Here is a 24,497-nt window from a genome sequence, read left to right as displayed (position 1 = left end):
AGCGCATTTGTGAGGTCAGATATGGATGTTGGACAAGAAGACCTGGTTCACGGTCTCTGCTCTAATTCCCAAAGATGTTCTCATGGTTTGAGATCAGAGCTCTGTGCCACACCAAACTTACTCCTCCACGTCTTTATGGACCTTGCTTTGTGCACTCATGCACAGTCATGTTGGAACAGGAAGGGGCCAACCCCAAACTGTTCCTGCAAAATTGGGAGCATGAAATTGTCCTAAACGTCTTAGTATGCTGAAGCATTAAGAGTTCCTTTCACTTGAACTAAGGGGCTGAGCCCACAATTGAAAAACAACCCAGCACCATGATACCGCCTCCACCAAACTTTACGCTTGGCACAATGTGGTCAGACAAGTACAATTCTCCTGGCAACCACCAAACCCAGACTCATCCATCAGATTGCCAGATGGAGAAGTGTGGCTTATCACTCCAGAGAACACATCTCCACTTCTTTAGCGTCCAGTAGCAGCGTGCTTTACGCCTGGTGATATAAAGCCTGGAGACAGCTGCTTGGCCATAGAAACCCATCCCATGAAGCTCTCTATGCACTGTTCTTGAACTAATCTGTAGCCCACATGAAGTTTGGAGTTTTGTAGCAGTTGGATTTGTAGAAAGTTGGCAATCTCTACAATCTCTGTGCACTATATGCCTCAACATCCACTGAGCCCCGTTCTGTCATTTTATGTTGCATACCACTTCATGGCTTGGTTGCTGTTGTTCTCTATTGTTTCCACTTTGTTATAATACCAGTAACTGTTGTCTGCGGCATATTTAGTAATGAGGAAACTTCAAAACTGGACTTCTTGCAGAGATAGCATCCTATCACGTCTGCATGCCTAAGTAAGTCTGTGGCCAGTGATTGGAGCACCTGAATTCAATGATTTGGATAGGTGAGTGAATACTTTTGGCAATACAGTGTACCTAGAACTGGGACTGACGTGCCATGTTCCTCCAGAGCAACTTCTACTTAAGTTCTTTTCTGTATAGTGGTAATCAGAATCAGAATCTTTATTGTCATTGTACACACAAGTTGCACAACAAAATTTAAAATGCATTCCTTTCTAAGTGCCCCAGACAATAAATAATAAAAATATGAGTGATAAAAATTATTAATAAAATACAATACACAATAATAAATTAACAGAAAAATCTATCCCTGATACACACACCAACGCGCACACACACACACTCAGCACTACCACCCCACATCACTGTCCATTTAATCCATTTCAGTTCAATGATAGCCCTGGCATAAAAGCTGTTCCTCAGTCTGTTTGTTCTGGCCTTCATTGTCCTGAAACATCTGCCTGATGGCAGTAGCTGAAACAAAGAGTGTCCAGGGTGTGAGGGGTCCTGGAGGATGTTCTGTGCCCTCCTCTGGCAGCGGCCATTGAACAGTTCCTGGAGGGAGGGCAGGGGACAGCCTATGATCTTTTGAGCAATGTTGATGATTCGCTGGAGTGTTTTTCTGTCTGCTGCTGTGCAGCTGTTGAACCACACACACAGACAGTAGGTCAGGATGCTCTCTACAGAGCAACGGTAAAAGGACACCAGCAGATTCTGGGTCAGATGGTTGCTCCTAAGAACCCTCAGGAAATGCAGTCTCTGTTGGGCCTTTCTGACAATGCTGGTCATATTGATACTCCAGGTCAAATCATCCTGGAGATGTACTCCCAGGAACCTAAAATCTGAAACCAGCTCCACTTCATCCCCCTCAATGAACAGAGGTCAAATGACATGTGCTGTCCTCCTAAAGTCTACTACAATCTCCTTTGTCGTAGTGGTGTTCAGGATCAAGTTATTCTCACTGCACCACCTTGACATCCGCTCCACCTCATCCCGGTATGCTGACTCATCCCCCCCTGATATGAGCCCCACCACAATGGTGTCATCCGCAAACTTAATGATGCAGTTACTGGCATGTATGGAGGTGCAGTCATGTGTAGAGCAGGGCTCTTCAACTCCAGGCCTCGAGAGCCCCTGTCCTGCAGGTTTTACATGTGTCTCTGCTTCAACACACCTGAGTCAAATATAGAAGTCATTAGCAGAACTCTGGAGAACTTGACTGCATACTGAGGAGGTAATTCAGCCATTTGATTCAGATGTGTTGGATCAGGGGCACATCTAAAACCTGCAGGACTGGGGCTCTCGAGGCCTGGAGTTGAAGAGCCCTGGTGTAGAGGGTAAAGAGTAGGGGACTCAGCACACAGCCCTGTGGAGAGCCGGTGCTGAGGCTGATGGCTGAAGAGAGGTGGGGAAGTCAGGAAGTCCTTGATCCAAAGACAGGTGGAGCATGGTATCCCCAGATCTGACAGTTTAGTCACCAGTCTGCCAGGAAGGATGGTGTAAAATGCCGAGCTGAAGTCACAAAGAGCAGCCGAGCGTAGTTCCCCCCCTGCTCCAGGTGAGAGAGGGCAGAGTGGAGGGCCGTGGCAATGGCGTCCTCTGTGGACCGGTTGGCTCTGTAGGCAAACTGGTGGGGGTCTAGTCTGGGGGAGAGACTGGAGATGACGTGAGCCCGGAAAAGCTTTTCAAAGCACTTCATAACAATTGGTGTGAGTGCTACTGGCCTGTAGTCATTCAAACCTCTGATAGTGTTCTTCTTGGGGATGGGGATGATAATGGAGGACTTCAGACAGGGAGGGACAGCAGCCTGGCTCAGGGACTGGTTAAAAATGCTGGTAAAAATACCAGCCAGCTGAGCCGCACAGACCTTCAGACCACAGTACCACCACATATCTCTTTTAGCCCAATTAGATCTTTTAATTGCATTATTTTATGTTTCACTGAAAATTTAGTTTAGCATGATTTTAAGAGAAAACTTTGAATTCAGTAAATGAATCTAAGCATCATCAGCTTTGATTCAAACTCATCTCTGCTACACTGATGTAACCCGTAACTCTGACCATGAACACAGACACTGTGCCCCAGTCCAACACAGAGCTTTACTGTAAATACAGCAAGCTGACCTGTTTATCACGCACTAAACTGCAGAGTATTTTCATAAAATTTTTGAATTACACAAAGTTAGCATACCTCACTTTGTTTTGCAGCTCTTACCTTTAAATCTAACCTCTCTTCTTTCTCTCCTGTCCACTTTCTTACATCTTCCTCCATCTCTGAGTGAACTTCTCTCTCTCTCTGTTCTCTCCTTGGAAATACAGCAGCTGTTCTTTTAGCTAGCAGACACACTGTATGACAAACTAAAGATACGTTTTGTGTGTTTGCTATTTGTTGAGCATTTAGAAACGTTGCATTTAAAATGACCTGCAGCAAGTTACTCCCTTTATTTTCTAGCTAAGATGCTGGAAGTACCGTGAGCACAACTTAGGGACAATTGCCCTGGGTGTAGCCCACTGTAACCCCTGATTATATATGTAATATATGATTATATTTATGTATCATTTATGTACTATAAATGATACATAAATTATATGGTTTTGCCTCTTTAGTCTCTTTGTATGCGAAAAGCCCCGGTGATGGAGGATATGCCAGTAGGACTGTCTCTTATGTGTTATTGCTCCACCATTTAGGTTCAGATCGTTTGATGCTTAACGGCTGCAGTGACTGGAATTAAAAACTTCTCTCAGACATTAAACCTAAAGTAACGAGCCTGTTTTAAAAATGTAAGGAGTAGAAAGTACAGATATTTGTGTAAAAAATTAGGGAGTAAAAGTAAAAAAAATTAAATCTATTTGAGTACAGTAACAAAGTATTTGTACTTCGTTACTGTCCTATGCGTCAGAGCTTCGCCCAACATAATTAGCTGTTTTCCGCTTCACCTGCTGCAGCCTGTTGCTCATGGAGCTTCCAGGTTGGGCTTCTGAAGGATGAGACTGAGTATGTGATGTGATGTGATGTTCTTTTCTACATGCATAGTAAGGCAGTTCTACTTCAGCCTGTCTGCGTCCACGGATATAGGGCCAAATAGGTGTGTGTGTGTGTGTGTGTGTGTGTGTGTGTGTGTGTGTGTGTGTGTGTGTGTGTGTGTGTGTGTGCATGCGTGTATGTGTGTGTGCGTGTGTGTGTGTGTGTGTCAGTGAACCACTCCTGGAATGCAAGTAATGGATTTGTTATGTAAGTTGAATGAGTTGTTGAATAAACTGGCAAATGAAATTGACACTTGAGTGGCATACTAAGCATTGCATATGTAAGTCCCACTAAAAACTACCTTTAATGGAGTGTGAAGGATGCATTTGTTCACTGGAAGTGGTGTAATAGACACTGTTAGTTATAAAGCGGTGCAGCATCCTATGATAGAGTCTACCATTCTAATATTACATTTAAAGCCTCTTCATGCTGCACCAAGACACAGATCTTAAGTGCACTGGTAAATAGTTAGGCCAGTATCCACAGTCTCATATTTTGTCTCATGCCTTTAAACCTATTAAAAATACAAGCTTGATCATCAAGGTTAGTAAGTATATTTACTGAACATCAACAACAAAAAAAAAAAATCTGTGATTTGTTTTTTACATATTTGTCACACTTGAATGTTTCAGATCATCAAACAATTAATGGATAGCAGGGTGGCGCGGAGATTAGCACTGTTGTCTCACAGCAAGAAGGTCCTGGGTTTGAATCCATGATCTGGCTGCAGCCTTTCTGTGTGGAGTTTGCATGTTTTCCCCATGTCTGCAGGGTTCTCCCCAGGTACCCGGGCTTCCTCCCACAGTCCAAAGACATGTAGTGAGTGGGGTTAGGTTAACTGGTGATTCTGACTTGCCCATTGGTGTGAATGTGAGTATGACCCACAACCAAAACCTACCTGGCCCTATGTGAAAATGTAATTCTCCCCTAAACCTAATAGCATTTGCAATATCTGACAGAGTCTTTAATATCGCTGTGGAGAAATTTTGGCTTTTAGTGTGTTTGGAGTGTATAGTTAGTATGTAGTATAATGTGTTTAGTGTGTTGTGTAGTCATGGACAACGCAGATGGTGCCTAAAAAGCCACCAAAGGAAGACTCAAATGTAAATGCTGTATGTCAAAGTGTTAGGCCTGTGATGTGCACCTCTGTCTTGTGGTGGACAGGAACTCTTTTTTTTGGAGTGGCAAAAATAATTTTTGTGGCATCTTATTGTGACCCTTGATTGTTTTGCAAATATCTGTACAAGAAAGGCCTGAGGCACTGCCTGCATTTTAATGTAAATAGTTGTATATAAATTTGTTTGCTAAATTTGTTCATATGTTACATCTTTCACAAACTAACTTTTTTCTACTTGGATTTTATGTTTTGTTTAGTTTTTTTGTGATTTTGGGTCCAATGTAGTTAATACTTTATATCAAAACAAAAAATTAATTGAACAGTCACACGTAAGGTTGTGCTGAAAAAAAAAAAAAAGATACCAAATAAGGCAAGGTAAAACAGTTTTTAAGGAGCCATTCAGAGGTGGATATGCTGGTGTGGTTCCACACATTGTCCTGCTGTATTACCCAAGTGAGTTTATGCTAACAGACACAGTTGATGGCCAGAAATTCTCTTTCAGCTTTATGCCAGATGTAATGCCATGCACTCTTTCCAAAAAATTAAATTTTTGTCTTGTTAGTCCACAGAATATTTTCTCTCACACTTTTTACAGTTTTTGCTACTTAGGCATGTTTTTAAGGACTCATGTCTCACTGTATGAACAGAAGCTCAGCTATGCAGCCTTAGAAAGTTTCTTGAATATTAAGCTGTTTTCCAAGAGAGCTGTGTCTTGACTTTACAGCATCCTACAAAACAAAAAGGCCATCACATAGGGCCAAGAAGATTGGATAGATTTTTTTTCTCTTAATGAATTAAATCATAATTTAAAAGGGCACTCTTGAGGATGCTAACGTTCACATTTTGGACCAGGAAGACAGATGGTTTGAAAGAGGAGTAAAAGAAGCATCTATGTCCACTGTGAACAACGAGCACTGAACAGAGGAGGTGATTACGTCACCAACTTTCCCCTGTTTACAGTCCGATCCTGAGCTCCCTCCCCAGGCACCTCAACCCCCATTCCCACCTTTGTTTAGGTGACCTCAGTCACTTGATACAATGAGGCAAAGTCCCAAATTGGTTTCACTTGGAACCACTGATTGTAATGACCCATGCCTTCTTACACACTTCGGCGCATGTGATTATTCACATGAACAATAGTGGGTCACACCCACCTTCAGGGGACTACGCCTACTGGGGTTTAAATTCCTGGGTCTCTCCACCTTTTGGTCTGAGAATTGATGAAGCCTTTTGGATGAGAGGTGAAAGGTCTGCAAGAAACAAAAAGAAGTCCAGTCCCCCTTTTTCAAGCTCTAGAGACTACTATGACCGGGATGACTGAGAACCTACACATAATTTAAAAATTGCATTTTGTATTTGCTCAGCTTATCCTTGTCCAAAATAAAAATTTGTTTGATCAAAGTGTGACAAATATGCAAACAACAACAACAAAAAACAATAAAAATCAGTAAGGGTTCAAATATTTTTTCTGCACTGTACATACATGAATTTCAACATTTCCATAATAGATTTTGTGGGGAAAAAAATGAAGCACATTTCTCCAAACAGGTGATTTATAGATCAGGTTTCACAAAATGTATTAAATAGAATTTTACATTTTTAAAGCTATTACAGCAATTTTTACTGAGAAGTGGAGTGAGAAAGTGAAGTCAGGAAGAGAAAAGGTCATTATAAGCCCACAAAGAATCCTGAATTGAGATCTATGGGAGAGTTATTTAGTTATTTAGGTATGGTGGTAGAAGTAGAGCTTCCAGGGGAAAAAGGCTTTTAAACCTGATTTTGAGGCAACTGCAACAAACTTCTTAACACTATCCCTGTCAGTAATGAAATGTTCCAGCAATCACTGTTTTTATATTATGTGATAGGTTTAAATATCTAACTTTCACTTTGTTTATATATATATATATATATATATATATATATAAAAAATCCCAGCTCGCCCCTACGGGTGGTCTATTTTGCCCTCCAAGCTTGGGTCCTCTACCAGAGGCCTGGGAGCTTGAGGGTCCTGCGCAGTATCTTAGCTGTTCCCAGTATTGCACTCTTCTGGACAGAGATCTCGGATGTCGTTCCAGGAATCTGCTGGAGCCACTCTCCCAGTTTGGGGGTCACTGCCCCGAGTGTTCCGATTACCACGGGGACCACTGTTACCTTCATCTTCCACATCCTTTCCAGCTCCTCTCTGAGTCCTTGGTATTTGTCGAGCTTCTCGTGTTCCTTCTTCTTGATGTTCCCGTCACTTGGTATTGCAATGTCTATCACCACAACTTTCTTCCTTTGTTTGTCCACCACTATGATGTCCGGATGGTTAGCCACCACAAGTTTGTCTATCTGAAAGTCCCACAGGATCTTAGCTCTGTTGTTCTCAACCACCTTTGGGGGTGTGTCCCATTTTGACCTCGGGACTTCCAGGTCATACTCGGCACAGATGTTCCTATATACTATGCCACTTGGTTATGGCGTTCCATGTATGCCCTGCCTGCTAGCATCTTGCACGCTGCTGTTATGTGCTGGACTGTCTCAGGAGCATCTCTGCACAGCCTGCACCTGGGGTCCTGCCTGGTGTGGTACACCCCAGCCTCTATTGATCTTGTACTCAGAGCTTGCTCTTGTGCTGCCAAGATTAGTGCCTCTGTGCTGTCTGTCAGTCCAGCCTTGTCCAGCCATTGGTAGGATTTCTCTGTGTCAGCCACTTCTTCGATCTGTCGGTGGTACATGCTGTGCAGAGGCCTGTCCTTCCATGATGGTTCCTGTTCTTCGTCCTCTTCTTTCTCAGTTTTCTGCTGCCTGAGGTACTCACTAAGCACATGATCCTTTGTGGCCATCTTCCTGATGTATTCATTGATCTTCATTGTTTCATCTAGGATAGTGGTTCTGACACTCACTAGTCCTTGGCCACCTTTCTTCCGCTTAGCGTACAGTCTCAGGGTGCTGGATTTGGGATGAAACCCTCCAAGCATGGTAAGGAGCTTTCTTGTCTTAACATCAGTGGCTTCCATTTCCTCCTTTGGCCAACTTGTTATCCCAGCAGGGTTTCTGACAACTGGCAGGGCATAGATGTTGATAGCCCGGATCTTGTTCTTCCCATTCAGCTGACTCTTCAGGACTTGCCTTAGTCTCTGCAGGTACTTGGAGGTTGCAGCTTTCCTAGCGGCCTCTTCATGGTTCCCATTTTCCTGTGGGATTCCAAGGTACTTGTAGCTGTCCTCAATGTCTGCAATGTTGCCTTCTGGTAGTGTAATCCCCTCAGTTCTGACTACTTTTCGTCTCTTAGTTACCATCCGACTACACTTCTCGAGTCCGAATGACATGCCGATATCATTGCTGTAGATCCTGGTGGTGTGGATCAGAGAATCGATATCTCGTTCACTCTTAGCATACAGCTTGATGTCATCCATGTACAGGAGGTGGCTGACGTTTGCTCCATTCCGCAGTCGGTATCTATATATATTAGGGCTGGGACTTTAACGCGTTAACTTCGATTAATTAATTACGGGGAAATTAATGAATTAAAAATTTTAACGCATTTTAATTGCACTTTGCACTGTGGAACGTTTCTCAGTGCACGAGTTCCCAGCATACAGATTATATCGACGCACAATGTCCAAATTCAGGGGCCGCATCCTGCGAAGGACCCGGCCCACGTCCTTCAGAGCCCACGAAGACCGCAAAGGGAGGAAGTGAGCGGTTAGCGTTCATATCAGCGTCACCTGCCCTCACCTCTACGTAGCTCATGTCGCCTAGCAACAGCACAGCTGTGTAAAAGCAGCTGGTTAAATGGAGAATGAACTTTTTCTCCTTTTTGTGGTTTAATTTTAAGTCTTTTATTGAAAATAAGCTGTTAAAACAAGCATGACACATTTCAACATCAAGGAATACAGCTGAGAGAATGATTAATTTTCAACTATAGTAAGTGAGACATTAATGTTGAATAAAACTATCCAGTTATGATGCTTAACTTTAATTTCAGGAGTTTGCTTATCACAGGAGTACTTCCACCCTTCATTGGTCTGTGTAGTAGACTGGTGGGAAAATAAACAACATTTTGAAGTTTAAGCTCATGTATATTGATTCATTCATCAACCAAACTTAAATTAATATTTCTCATGTCAAATATTGAAATGCGATTAAAATGCGATTAATTTCGATTAATTAATTACAAAGCTTGTAATTAATTCGATTAATTTTTTTAATCGAGTCCCACCCCTAATTATATATAAATATATACAGTATACACACACACACACACACACACACATACACACACACACACACACACACACATACAATTGTGCTCAGGAGTTTATATACACTCATCATGGATATGAATGATGTGGTAATTTGGGCCTTTTAATGATTTATTTGAGCTGTTCTTTTTCTAGGGTGGAATGATTGTACAGCATACATCTTTAATTATTTAAAAAAAAATTGGCTGCACAAGTTTGAATTTATTTTGGACTTTCTCAAATTCATACATGCTCAAATATATACATACACCCCCAATACTGACAATAATAATGACAGTTTGGGTCTTCTTTCAGATCTCGCTGGAGCCTGTGCTGGCAAAGAGAAACTACCAATTGTAGTCAATCATGGTCACTAACGAGAAGTTTGATTGATTTTAGACACTTTAGAACTGTCAGCACCACTTTTAAAATATTTAAGTGACTGTATATTTTTGAGTCTGCATTTATCATTTTGACCCTGTGTGGATTAGAGAAAATCACAAACAAATTCAAACTTGTGCACTCAATTCTTGATGAGTGTATGTAAACTACTTACCACAACTGCATATTCATAGAACAAAAATATTCTGGGAAGTCCTGAATAACTAGTGATTCATGAGTCACTGGTATCTTGTGAGCGCTCCCTTTCTTAATGTGAACCCAATTACTCCACCCTGACCCTTGCCTTCGCGATTGATAGTTTGCTCTAGTGCCTGATCAGATGCCACACAGTTGAAGCCTCGATGCTCAGGCCGGCAAACAACAAATCCACCCTCCTGCATGAATGTGTATGCCTCTGTTGTTCATGTTCAAGAGCTTTCATTTCTGCAACATAAAAGGCATGTACATGGCATAATTATTCCTTCCAGCAGCTCTGAACCAAGGTATAACTTCACACATGCAATTTAGATGAAGTTGAAAGTCAGCTTCATGCTCTAAACGAAGGATCCTTAGGAACAGATCAGCACAATTTAGAAATGTTAACCAGTATCCAAATGTTGCTGATTTCTTAACCCCCTCATTTGTGAACATCTAGATTATCCTCTGGATTTCATGGAGTTCAGTCTCCACCTCACTGTTGAGCGGTGGCCTTATCATTACCTTGAAATGCATGCCATACATCTTGTAGTTGTTCTTGTGCTTCAGTCATTGCACACTGGCCTTGTTTTTCAAGCCATGATTTCATGGCTTTCCAGAAAAGCCTGAACAGAGCCTCAGAGACTAGCTTTATGCTTCTTACTCCTCTTGCCAGCTGTTTACCTTGAAGCAACTGTTGAACTGTTCCTTCTGCAAACACAGAGAACTCAGTATGTCAAAGAGTCTGCCATTGCATAGAGCTTTTTGATGCATGCCAGGTAAGCCATTGTGATATACATACCTCTGAGTCTCATTGCAACCTTTCCTTCTAAGAATGGTGGTTTGCTCCACAAGATCTGCTGTGCATTACTATAAATAGCAAGGTCTGTAGGCACAAGAATATGGTGCTGTCCCAGTTCTGCAGCAAGCTGTACAAGCCGTATCACAAATGTATAGATGGTGGACAAGTCTGAGGGTGATTCTCTTATGAAAGGCATGTAGTGTACACTGGCTACTGGAAAAGCAGTGTCTGATATGAAGGAACTGAATGCAGCCCATGCAGTGACATGCTGCTGATTATGAACTGCTTTTCGGACTAGCTTCCATACCAGATCTCTGTCTTCAGCTGCTTCACCTGTGAAGTCTATCTCCATCCATGGAAAGTGGTGCAAGCCCACTCTGGAACCTGTGCTAGGCATGGAGACATGGACACGGCTGCTATGGAGACTTGGTCTCTTCAGAACACAACAGAAGCCATAGCATGGGTTGTATGCTTTCCATCAAGCATGTCTTCAATGGCTTCAGTTGTCAATGGCTACATCAACAATTCTGTGTTCAGCGACTCCTTCCAGACCAGTTGGGAAGTAGACACCACTCTGTGTCCTTGATAAATGGTCTACAGCTGCAGATGTGAGGAAGTGCCTGACTTCTGTATAGGAAACATGAACTGAGCTCATCAATGAGTGCCTTACTACCAAACCGATAATGTATCAATATGGCAAGTCCTGGTGTGATTGGTGTATAGATCTGGCAGCTCTGTGCAATGAGATTATGACAGATAGCAACCACACAGAGATTGTCCTTTGAAGCTGAGTTATGACCACATGTTTGGTAATCTCTGAGGGCATGTGAATCAACACACCAATTCCCAAAGTCATACAGAATATTAGGCACATACTTTCTGCGCTGGAGAAATGAGAGATGATCACTGCTGACATGTGATTGATGGTCATGTTCAACTTGTTCCATGATTTTTTCAATATGCTTGCAGCTCTGTGTAATATTTGGATTTCAGAAAGACTCTGTCTTGTCTGTGGAAGTGCTGTCTCATGGTCCTCTGTGTTTTCCTGTGAGTTGAGCAGCTTCTCTCACTGCATAACCTGCGGGCATGTTCTCTGCACACACTCTGGGGTTTCTTTCAGGTGGGACACTTCATACATTATGTAACATTACACCCTGATCATGCATGCTGCATTTACATATTTGCTATTACTGGATTTAGCACAACCTCACCTTTCCAACAAGCCATCATATGTGTTTCTATGGTAATCTCTGGAAAAGCAATTAAAAAGTAAATGAAAGCATTCTGCATAGATATTTTTTTTTTCATGTCTGCCTATTTTAGGTATGTGTTCCAAGGTCTCTATCCACCCCATACTTTATTTACATCAAGTTTTTCTAGTGGGTAAAGCAACAACTTGCCTATATGCATGTCTATTCTGAAACCTCTCAGGCCTTGTGTTATTCATCTACATCAGTTTTTGTGTGTTAACCCCTGTTACTCGCTCATGTTGTGAGTACTCAGTCATTAGATTAGATTCATCTCATTGTCATTGTGCGCACAAGGCACACAACGAAATGATTGTTCCAGAGACGAGCATCTGCGGTCATGCAGCCAGAGACACAACACAGCGCAGGGACAGGGCTCGAACCTGCAACCTTCTGGCTGCAAGGCAAGCATCACAAATAAGTTCATTTTAAGTTTTGGAGTATATAACAATATCTATCAATGTAATCATCTTGGCAGTAAAATATTCTTGTCCAAGAATCCCTTTCATATATGTGAGACCTTAGTGATGAGGATAAACTAACCCCTACCTTCCTTGGGTAGGGACATCTCAAAATTTTAGGGGCAGTGTCACTAACCTATTAGCCTTTCCTTCTCCCAGAGGCGCCATTGCCACTTCTTCTTGCATCGCTTGTGTTGTGAATATTCAGTCATTAGCATCTTAAATTCATTTCTACATTTCTGCTGCATAATCAAAGTAAAGATTTGTGGCTTGCATTACATATTTTACAGATCCCCCTAGAATCCAAATAACACGTTCTTCGAACAAGTTTCAATGGGACAAAAAAATATTGAATGCCTTTTCACAAAAGCTTGAACACATTTCAACACACCCTAAAAAAAGAAAACACAGAGTAACGTCACAAAAAGCTGACATAAAGATAACTACAAGCCCAACCCTGATAGGGGTCCTTCTTGGGTTCCAAAAAGAGCAGGACAGCTTTTGTCCATGACTTTTATGTGGATGATGGGTTTAAGTCCCTGCCCACAGCAGGCACAGCTATTAGTCTGCTTAAAAGAATTCAAGCAATGTTGTCATTTCTCTAACCTCAGGCTGCATAAGCTAGTTTCAAACATGGTGGCCTTCCGTAGTGAAGACCACTGAGACTTAAAAGATTTGGACCTTGCTGCTGATATTCTACCAACACAGCACCATCTTGGACTACACTGTAGCTTGGACTCAGACTGTTTTATTTACTGTGTCCAGGATGTGAGAAAGCCATTCACTTGACAAGGGTTCTCTCAGTACTGAACAGCCTGTATGGTCCTCTTGTATTTGCCTCTCCTGGGACAATTGAAGGAAAGTTCCTTGGGATGCTGCCAGCAGGAGAAGGTATGGGACAGATTCTTTAACTACTAGAGATTCTCTCTAGGAGTTAAAGAATCTAGGAATCCCCAGACCATACTCTAATGTGTCATCATCTATGGCCAAGCTAACAGAGGTCAGTGTATTTTCAGATGCTTCATAAAAGCCAATAGCCACAGTTGCCTACTTGAAGTCTGTTGATGCAGATGGAAAATGCTGCACTAGATTGGTCACAATTAAAGTCAGACTCATTCCACACACAGAACCCACCGTACCTCATTTGGAGCTTCATGCAGCAGTTATGGCAGTAAATCTGTCTGATACCATCATCTCTGAAATAGACATTGAATTTAATGGAATCATCTACTACACAGACAGTAAGGTTGTCCTTGGGTATATTTCATAACCTGTGTTATTTTGTTTATATGTTGGTGTTTATTTGATATTAATCTGTAACATTGTAATGGTGTGCCTTCTTGGCCCGGTCCCCCTTGAAAAGGGGACTTCCTGGTTCAAAAAATTAAATAAAAAAATTAAAAATAAAATAAATACAGTGAGAAAAGAAGGTTTTACATATATTTCAGCAGTTGAGTTCAAAGGATCAGATGAAGCACGGTGCCGCAGCACTGGCGATATGGCATCAATTTAGCACACCCCCAACAGTGGATGCTCTTGATCAGAGGTCTATCAACACGAGGTCTATCAGAAAAAGTTGGAGTATCTTAACTCTAATATCCACATTTCCAAGAGCAGCCTGCTTTATATATTAATATAATATTGCTATTTAATATTTTCACATCCATGCAGCAAACAAACATGAAGTAACCAAATGTAGAGCATAAAGCTCTGAATTTCCAGCTGAAATTTACAACATACAGAAACTGTAAAATCCTGCTGTGCAATAATGATAACAGAGCAACAGGTGAGCTATTGACACTAATGTGAAGGGCACACAGGTACACATGGCAGGTGTGGCTCCAGAGCAGTGGTAGACATGTGTAAAATGTCACATAGGTGAAGTAACATCTTGTGATTTCTTCAGTTCTTGTTTAAGTTCAGAACAGAGAAAATCTGCTCACACAAACACGTGGAGCCAAACAAACTTGATCTCATCCAGCTGCCAAAAACTGATTTCTGATGTTTTTATGTATTTCTGATGTGTAATGTCTTGGCTTATATTGGTAAGTAGACTGTAGTCAACACGATTTATGAAGAGCTTAGAAATAAAATAAAGAAATGGCCTGTTTTGCAAGTATCTTTATGACTGTGTTATTGTTTCTACATTATAATCAATCCAGTCCTTTTTGGCCGCATCAACTATCTCTATAGAGCTGTGATGTTATTTTGTAGCAGTTTCTGCTGCCCTCTTGGTCAGATCTCTGAAAAAATGAGTTTTTACCCTGATCAATAAAGAATATATAAAAGTCATTTTACCAAAATGTGACTGCAGCTTCTACCTGAGACAGGAGTGTTCTTTCTCACTCAGAATGAATTGATATCATTCATGAGAGATGTGTTTGACAGATTCGAGGTCAAAAACTAATTTACACCAGTAAATGTGCTATACAGCAAATCATTTTTGTTACTGTCAAATTTATTTAGATAGCACATTTAAAAAGCCAGAGTGGACCAGAGTGTTTCAGTCAACCAAAAATACCATACATAGAAGGCAAAACAACAAACAAACAAAAAATCCAGATAATATATAATAACTACATAGTTACAAGATGTCAAGATTAACTTGAATTAAAAGCCAGAGAATAGAAATGGGTCTTGAGCAAAGACTTAAATGTAGAAACTGTCTGAGCAGTTCTAATATGAAATAGTAAAGCATTCCAGAAACTCAGCGCAAAAAACTGAAAAAGCTAGATTTTTAAGTCTAGAGCTGATCTAGCAATTGTTAGGATTATCTGATTGGCAGACCTCAATGCTCTGACAGGAGTATGAACATGAATAAGATCAGACAAATACAGAGGGGCCAGCCTGTTTAAAAATTTAAAACCAATGAATAAAATCTTAAAATTAATCCTAAATTTGACAGGAAGCCAATAAAGTGAAGCTAAAACTCGAGGAATGTGCTTACGCTTTCTCGTCCCTGTTAAAAGTTGACCAGCAGCATTTTGGAAGAAGTCATCTCTTGGTTGAAGCCAGCCAAGAGATAACTGTGGTAAACCTACATGCAAAGAATTACAATAATCCAGTCTTGTCATGATAACAGCATGAATGACTCTTTCAAAATCATTATAAGAAAGATAGGGCTTCACTTTAGCCAGCAATCTCAACTCAACAGTTTTTGGTGCAGCATCGGTAAAAAAGGCGAGAGAGAGAGAGAGAGAGAGAGAGAGAGAGAGAGAGAGAGAGAGAGAGAGAGAGAGAGAGAGAGAGAGTTGCTGGTATTGCTGTCGCACTGAAGCTTAGTCAGCTCAGGCTGCAGGTGTAGAAAATATATGATTTGCTGTTAGACAGGCTCAGCACGGAGCCACTTTTTACTAATGTTGGTTTTGATGTGTTTAGGTGTTGGTCTATATCTGGCCGTCCTTCAAGAGGAGGCCATGCTGATAGTAAGAGGTGGGCAGTCTTCTTCACCTGTCAATGTGAGGCTGTATGAAGAGTTTTAGTGTGAGGCTACCCCTCCTCACTGCTGTACACTACTCTGCATACCAACAACCCATCATGTACTATTCTACATGTCATGCTTCCAGACTCATGCACACTGTGCATTGTCTAGCAGTTGATTTGAATCCAGTTAGTGAACTGAAGTGACTCAACACAGTTTAGAAAGGGAAACATTTGTGTATACAAGGTCCCACAATTCACATTGCATACCAGGATCTCTGCAGACAGTTGTGATCACAATGTAGCAAGACATGGATAAGGGAAAGGATAGGAAACGGTTTCTAAAGCTTTGAGTGTGTCTATGAGCACATTGCCATCAATAATTGCGAAGTGGAAGAAGCTTGGAACAGCTGACAGTCTTCATGAATTTGACAGCTGAATAAGCAACAGGAGCTTTGTTCAGTGAAGTGAACAGCAATCCACTGATATATTTTACCAGCCTTTTTGTGATGGTAAAAGATACTGAAAAGAGGCTGTAAGCTATACAGTTTCCTTTTGTGTTGAATACATGCTGTTGTTGTGTGTAGGATCCTGGCCACTGTGGGGGCTGACTTTGATCTGAGAACACTGAGGGCGGTGAGAGTGCTGCGGCCACTCAAACTCGTCTCCGGCATTCCAAGTAAGTGTACATTTAAATACATCTCTCTCCCAGTTACTGTCTCTGCTCATGGTCATGATTATAACAGCGCTTGAACTAACAACTTGACTGCAAAGTATTCAGTCAGTTATTGAAATAAATATCTTTTCTGAAGGCAGATTGCAAAATTACACACCTATTAATTTTTGGGGGGCCACGGCAGCTTCATTTGACAGTGTAGAGAAACAGGAAAGCAGGAGGAGAGATGTGGGAAGACATGCAGTAAAGAGCAACAGGTCAGGATGCAAACCTGGACTGCCTGCTTTTTGCCTCACAGCATACATGGTCACCTGTTATTCTACTGAGCCACCCTGGTGCTGCAGCTTTTTAATTTCAACAGTGTTACACCTTAATATAGTTTAAGTACAACCTGCATTGGACATAGACATATAGGCACAGAAGGGAGAAATTGTAGAATTTTTTTTTTGTGAGTTCTCCAAATTTGTGCATGTTCAATCAATACATTTCCAGCTGCATACAAATTAATGATGTGATGTTTAAGATTTTAATATAAATGAACATATGGAATGTATTCAGATTGTTGTGAATAATACAGTCATTTGAAAAAGAAAGTTTTTACAGGACTGTATGCAGTTCTGCGAAACCAAAGTGAAGATGTTTGGCCATAATGCACAGTGCTACATTTGGTGAAAACCAAACAAAGCATATCAGCACAAACACCTCATACCTTTTGGCTGCTTTTGCAGCGACGGGACCTGGGAACCTTATGGTCCCTGAGTTGACCGTGATCTCCCTGTTGTACCAAAGTATTCTGAAATTAAATGTGGGGCCATCTCTCTGGCAGCTACAGCTTAGCTGAAATTGGGTTGTAATACCAAGCACACCAGTAAATCTACAACAAAATGACCGAGAAAAAAAAAGGGATCAAATTGGTGCAACGGTGCAATAAAACCTTAATGAATCAAAGCAATGATGTAAAGAAGAGTGGGACAGAACTCACCAACAACATTTTGAGAGACTGATAAAGTTACACAGAAAATGATTAATCCAAGTTAGTTCTGCCAGAGATGGTTCTACAAGATCCTGTGAAAACTTGCTTTTTATATATATTGAACTACATTGCTCAAAAAAATTAAAGGAACACTTTTTAATCCTAGTATGGCATTAAGTCAGTTAAACTTTTGGGATAATGATCTGGTCAGTTACACCTTAATATAGTTTAAGTACAACCTTAAGTTTAAGTACAAGCAGAGGGGGTTGTTAATCAGTTTCAGGTGCTTTGGTGTTAATAGAATTACAGTGAGACAACCCCCAAAACAGGAATGCTTTTGTGGGTGGCGGCCACTGAGATTTTTTCTCTCCTCATCTTTTCTGACTGTTTTTTCACAAGTTTTGCATCTGGCATCTGACATTTTCACTACGGGTAGCATAAGGTGATACCTGAACCATACAGAGGTTGTACAAGTAGTACAACTACTCCAGGATGGCACATCGATATGTGTCATTGAAAGAAGGTTTGCTGTATTTCTCTGCCCAGTCTCAAGAGCACAGAGATTCCAGGACACAGGCAGTTACTCCAGGAAAGCTGAACAGGGTCGTAAAAGGTCCTTAACCTATCAGCAGGGCTGGTATCTGCTCCTTTGCTCAAGCAAGAACAGGATGAGTACTGCCAGAGCCCTACAAAATTACCTCAAGCGGTTACTGTTGTGAATGTCTCTGACATTTAATGAGGGTGGCATGAGGGCCTGATGTTCTTTAGTAGGGCCTGTTCTCACTATGCAGCACCGTGGAGCCTGATTGGCATTTGCCATAGAGGACCAGAATTGGCAGATCCACCACTGGCACCACTGGCACAGATGAGACCAGGTTCACCCTGAGCCACGTGTGACAGGCGTGAAAAGGTCTGGATAAGCCGAAGGTTTGCTGTGTCTCCCAGCACAGTCTCAAGAGCATGGAAGAGACACATTTTGACAGCATTATGGAGAATGCACATATTAATGATACAATACACGTTCAACCATCATGGTTAGAAAATACTGTATAGGGTGAAAAGTTTTCCATTAATATTTCTACATATACAAAATAAAGTTAAAAGTCAAGGCGTTTAATGTCTTGCCCGTGTATTCATCTGCAAACACAGTTCTCAGTAATCCATCAGATTATAATGTCAGACTTCAGAAGTTTGTTTCTCTTGTTTTGCCTCAGGTCTTCAAGTGGTATTAAAGTCTATCATGAAAGCCATGGTACCGCTGCTGCAGATTGGCCTGTTGCTCTTTTTTGCCATCCTCATGTTTGCCATCATTGGACTTGACTTCTACATGGGCAAGTTTCATCGCACCTGCTTCAGGAATAACACAAGTAAGCGAAAATGGTAGAACCGTAACATTTTTGGGGGGAAATACTGGGCTGATGGAGCCATTTTGAAATTACATTAATTTTGATACAAAACCTGGTATTTGTTTATTACACAACAGCTGTCAAACACCACATTATTGAGTAGCTTATTAATGTTTCTACAAAACATGCATGGGCCTGTTTTAGAAAGGGTTCAACTCTTGTTCTTGGCCACTGAATCCTACCACCACCATGTTTAACACAGTACAAACAGTAATGGTTCCTAGGTGGTTTCTGAACATCCTAACCAGTTTCCTCTCTTCTGAGGGTGACAGTCTTCTTCCAGATCTTGGCAAAGTAGTGACAAGTGGTCTCAGTAACTTGTACTTATGTACACTTGTTTGAACTAATGATCTTGGAATCTACAGTTGTTTAGAAATGGCTTGTATAAAACTACCATTCTTTATTATTATTTTATTAATCCTTTATTTATACGGGAAAATCTCTTGAGGCTTATTGTCTCATTTACAAGAGAGACCTGTTACATAGATCAACCAAAAAAAAGAAAACAAAAGACAACATATCTTTTGTGCTTATATTGCCACTGAGTTCCTTAGACTTGCCCATTGTTCTGAGTACTGTCAAGCAAATCCATTTTATTCTGGCAAAGAAAAACAAATAGTTCTAGTCAATCATGATCACTAACATGAAGTTAATAAGCCTTGGTCTTGCCAAGTCAAAAGACAATATTGAATATTCAGTGCCACTTATTAAAATATTCAAGTGATGGAAAGTATATACTTGAACTGTGTAGTAACAGTTTTGATCCTGTGTGGATTAGAGAAAATCCAAAATAAATTCAAACTTGTGAACTGAATTTTAGTTTTTAAACTTATTGAAGATGTATGCTGAATCCAGCCTGCAAAAAGAACAGTTCAAAGTAATCATTAAAATCATTAAAAGTATTACACATCTTAGGATGTGAGAAACATGCTAAGATGTGTAATATATCAAGAGACATCTCTAAAAATACCTCCATGTGTAAATGTGTGTTTTTATGGTTTGTAGGTGAACAGACAGCAGAATTCCCCTGTGGCTATGAGGCTCCAGCGAGGATCTGTGTCAAAGACACTGTCTGCAGGGAGTACTGGATTGGACCCAACTTTGGCATTACCAATTTTGACAACATCCTCTTCGCTGTTCTCACTGTTTTCCAGTGTATCACAATGGAAGGATGGGTGGACATCCTCTATAATGTGAGTCCATTCTGGAAAAAAAAAAAAACATCTTTGGGCCTAAAAACTGTTTCTTTTGTGGGGGGTGCCAGGATCATAACATTAGGATTTTATACACACACACACACACACACTTACACACTTACACTTACACTTTTATATACGCTGCACACAGACTACTTTTCATTGTGTCAAAGTGTCATTTTGTCAGTGTTGTCAGTGTTGTCCCATGAAAAGATATACTTAAATACCTGCAGAAATGTGAGGGGTGTACTCACTTTTGTGATACACTGTATATATATATATATATATATATATATATATATATATATATATATATATATATATATATATATATATATAAAAAATCCCAGCTCGCCCCTACGGGCAGTCTATTTTGCCCACCAAGCTCGGGTCCTCTACCAGAGGCCTGGGAGCTTGAGGGTCCTGCGCAGTATCTTAGCTGTTCTCAGTATTGCGCTCTTCTGGACAGAGATCTTGGTTGTTGTTCCAGGAATCTGCTGGAGCCACTCTCCTAGTTTGGGGGTCACTGCCCCGAGTGTTCCGATTACCACGGGGACCACTGTTACCTTCATTTATATATATATATATATATATATATATATATATATATATACATATATATATATATATATATATATATATATATATATATATATATATATATATATATATATATATATATATATATATTTATATATATATACACATTTTATCTTAGGGGTCTAGTAGAATACAGTATGTCTACATGTTTTAATGCTAGTTTTTATTTATACTGTACATTGCTACAGGATGTCACTTCACTATCTGTCTGAAACTTGTTTCCTCTTCCCACACAACTGACAGTCCAAAAATTAGGTAATGTATGTATCCGGCTTAGACCTCTAAAGAGCTGAACCAAAAGAATATCCACTAACAAGAAACTTTAGCCTCACGTGACTTCAGTCTTTCTCTGAGTAATCATTTTTACATGTTAATACAGCTGAACTTTGATAACATAGATTTTATCAGACAACTTGTTAGCTTTGCCAAGGAGGTTGTGTTTTTTTTGGTCGCATTTGTGTTTGTGTGTGCATGCATGCTTGCATGTGTGTCATTCTGTCCATAAACATGATAGTTTAAAAGGTTTTGAATCAAATCTGATAAAACTTTTTAGAGGTGTAGATTGGGGCCATGTTAATAATCCATTTAAGTTTGGCTTACATCCACCAAGGTCTTCAAGGTCAACTTACTGATTTATTGTTTGAAAAATGACAAAAAACTTTATAACTTAGAAACTGGTTCTTACAAGTGTGGTGTATATTGCCAACATGTAGAAGGTGCCATATAAAGGTTTAAAATATCACCTCTGACCTCTCCTTCAATGTCAATAGAAGGTCAAAGTGATAATAATGCAATGTAGAGCTATTTATTAAAACTGTCTTCATACTGCAATTGTTTGTATTGACAACATATAGGTATATAGGGAACAATATATGGGGAATATAAATATCACATTACTTTGGCCCTCTGAGCTCTTCTTCAAGGTCAAATATGGTCAAACTTTCATAAAATGGCTTTTATCTTTAAAACTGTACACTGTAAACCCAGATTTTGATTCCACTTAAAAATATTGATTTCATATTACTTAAAATTGCCTAGAATGTGAACATTACTTGTTAATGCTGAGTAGACTGTACTTTTTGATGGTCTATCTTATTGTAATCATGTGTTTGAGTTCAAACAAGTTAATATCATCAAGTTTTGCACCTGCTAAAAATCTAGTTTATACCAGTTTTAACAGACTGGATTACTGCGCAGCTGCATGGTGGCACAATGGTTAGCAGTGCTACCTCACAGGGAGAATGCCATCTAGAAGGTCTGGGTTCAATTTTGGCTTGGCCCAGGCCTCTCGCTGTTTGGAATAGTTGACATTTGGTGTTTTTGTTTGGTTTTTGTTCACAACGCTCTCTCGTATAGTTTTTTTATTGTTCCATGGACAAATGTTATTTGTAAATGTTAATGTACCAGCATTCAGCAGGGCTGAGTTTTATCATGTTTATTTACCAAATTTAAACAGACACAGTTCAAACTGTAAAAAATATTTGTGTTACTGGGCAGCATGGTGGTGTGGTGGTTAGCACTGCTGCCTCACAGCTAGAATAGCTATCTGATAGTCTGGGTTCAATTCCACCTTAGCCCTGGACTCTTGCTGTGTGGAGTTTGTATGTTAACCCTGTGTCTGTGTGGGTTTCCTCCCACAATCTGAAGACATGCAGTTACTAGGGTTAGGTTAATTGGTCTCTCTAAATTGCCCACAGGTGTGAATGGTTGTCTGTGTCAGCCCTGTAACAGGCTGGTGACCTGTACGGGGTGTACCCTGCATCTTACTGCCTTGTCAGCTGGGATAGGCTGAGTCTTGGATGCCAGCCGCTGTTTTTTCCAGCCACCACAAATTCACTCCCTCCCGGGGCCGCCATAATTTCCCAAGCGGCCAATGTTTACTCCAATCTGCGTACAAGAATCTGCAAATAGTAGACCTGTCAAAACCTTTCCACTGCATTTTGGTTCAGCTTGATTCACCTCAATACTTGCATCAACTAATCAACAAGTCGTGATTCTTCGAATTCCTCGAATTCTTAGCCCAATCGCTCTGCCAGTTTTTTGTGGTGTTGAGCTCAGAAATCATTTTGGGAGTCGTTCTCTTTCTGGCAAAATTCTGCTTCAACCCGCTCGGGCCGATCGCTTTGGGCAGCAGGTATTCATATTTATCCAGAAATGGATCTGAAATGACTGTAGTGACAGTGGTTGCATTTACCACTCCTCAGCTTCATTTTTGTAAGTTACGCAGCGCTCGCAGTGACTCATTCAGGTGCTCCCTCCTGTTTCCATCATTTATCTCACTTAGTCTGCTATTTATATTGCCAATTTTGGCACTTGACTATGCTTCAGCTTATGATCATACATTTTATTCTTTAGAAGTGAACTTCCCCACCATGGTTCAATTGCTCTTACTCTTTTTGGGGAGGCCCTATCCCTCTACTCTGCTTGCTTTAAATCTGAAAGTCAGCATATACAGTGGCTTGCAAAAGTATTCACACCCCTTGAACTTTTCCATATTTTGTCACATTACAACCACAAACATAAATATATCTCACTGGAATTTAATGTGAAAGACCAACACAAAGTGGTTACAATTGTGAAGTGGAAAGAAAATTATACATGATTCAAAACATTTTTTACAAATAAAAAACTAAAAAGTGCGGTGTGCAAAAGTATTCAGCCCCCCTGAGTCAATACTTTGTGGAACCACCTTTTGCTGCAATTACAGCTGCAAGTCTTTTAGGGTATGTCTCCACCAGCTTTGCACATCTAGTGAATGAATTTTTTGCCCATTCTTCTTTGCAAAACAGCTCAAGCTCAGTCAGATTAGATGGAGAGCATTTGTGAACAGCAGTTTTCAGATATTGCCACAAATTCTCCATTGGGTTTAGGTCTGGACTTTGACTGGGCCGTTCTAACACATGAATATGTTTTGTTTTAAACCATTCTGTTGTAGCCCTGGCTTTATGTTTAGGGTTGTTGTCCTGCTGGAAGGTGAACCTCCACCCCAGTCTCAAGTCTTTTGCAGACTCCAACAGGTTTTCTTCCAAGATTGCCCTGTATTTGGCTCCATCCATCTTCCCATCAACTCTGACCAACTTCCCTGTCCCTGCTGAAGAGAAGCAGCCCCAGAGCATGATGCTGCCACCACCATATTTGACAGTGGGGATGGTGTGTTCAGAGTGATGTCCAGTGTTAATTCTCCGCCACACATAGCGTTTTGCATTTTGGCCAAAAAGTTCAATTTTGGTCTCATCTGACCAAAGAACCTTGTTCCACATGTTTGCTGTGTCCCCAACATGGCTTCTGGCAAACTGCAAACGGGACTTTTCATGGTTTTCTTTTAATAATGGCTTTCTTCTTGCCACTCTTCCATAAAGACCACATTTGTGCAGTGCACGACTAATAGTTGTCCTGTGGACAGATTCCCCCACCTGAGCTGTGGATCTCTGCATTTCGTCTAGAGTCACCATGGGCCTCTTGGCTGCATATCTGATCAGTGCTCTCATTGGTTCCTGAGGACTGTCGGCCCACCGGGCAAATGCCCGGTAAGCCAGGTTACCAGTCCAGCCCTGGCCATTTCCCACCTTCAGCCTAATGCAAGCTCTATAAACTCTCCTGGCCTTTGTCCGCCCTCAAGCATACATTAGGTTTGCCCTCTACTTAGTTATCCTAGACAACCTTGGCCTATCGCAGGTTCTGCACGCTCTCCTGACTTGAGCCTTAATGCAGACTCTCTGTTCTCCTTCCTGTGTCAACTCTCTGCCTCAACAGGCTGTCTTTCCTGGCCTCCAGCAGGCCAGGAGAGATAGTCCTCTTTCACTCCCACCTTTGTTTTCCCCTACTTTCATTAGTCTCGAGCCTTAATGTAGAATCTCTCTCCCATTCTATGTCAACTCTCAGCTTTATCATTGGCCCTCTGGTCTTTCTCCTGG

General features: G+C 40.9%; 1 protein-coding gene across 1 annotated transcript in view; it reads left to right on the top strand.

Annotated features, from left to right (window-relative positions):
* Positions 1–24,497, top strand: part of cacna1ba (calcium channel, voltage-dependent, N type, alpha 1B subunit, a) — a 266,901-nt gene that overhangs the window by 46,601 nt on the left and 195,803 nt on the right. Inside the window, exons 4-6 of the mRNA XM_030725575.1 lie at positions 16,320–16,411; positions 18,596–18,748; positions 19,793–19,980. Coding sequence (XP_030581435.1) covers positions 16,320–16,411; positions 18,596–18,748; positions 19,793–19,980 — 433 coding nt within the window. The remainder of the gene's footprint in view (positions 1–16,319; positions 16,412–18,595; positions 18,749–19,792; positions 19,981–24,497) is intronic.

Source organism: Archocentrus centrarchus, unplaced genomic scaffold, assembly GCF_007364275.1.
Source record: "Archocentrus centrarchus isolate MPI-CPG fArcCen1 unplaced genomic scaffold, fArcCen1 scaffold_63_ctg1, whole genome shotgun sequence".
Lineage (NCBI taxonomy): Eukaryota > Metazoa > Chordata > Actinopteri > Cichliformes > Cichlidae > Archocentrus > Archocentrus centrarchus.
The sequence above is the reverse complement of the archived record's forward strand: the minus strand, read 5'-3'. Positions and strand labels throughout refer to the sequence as shown.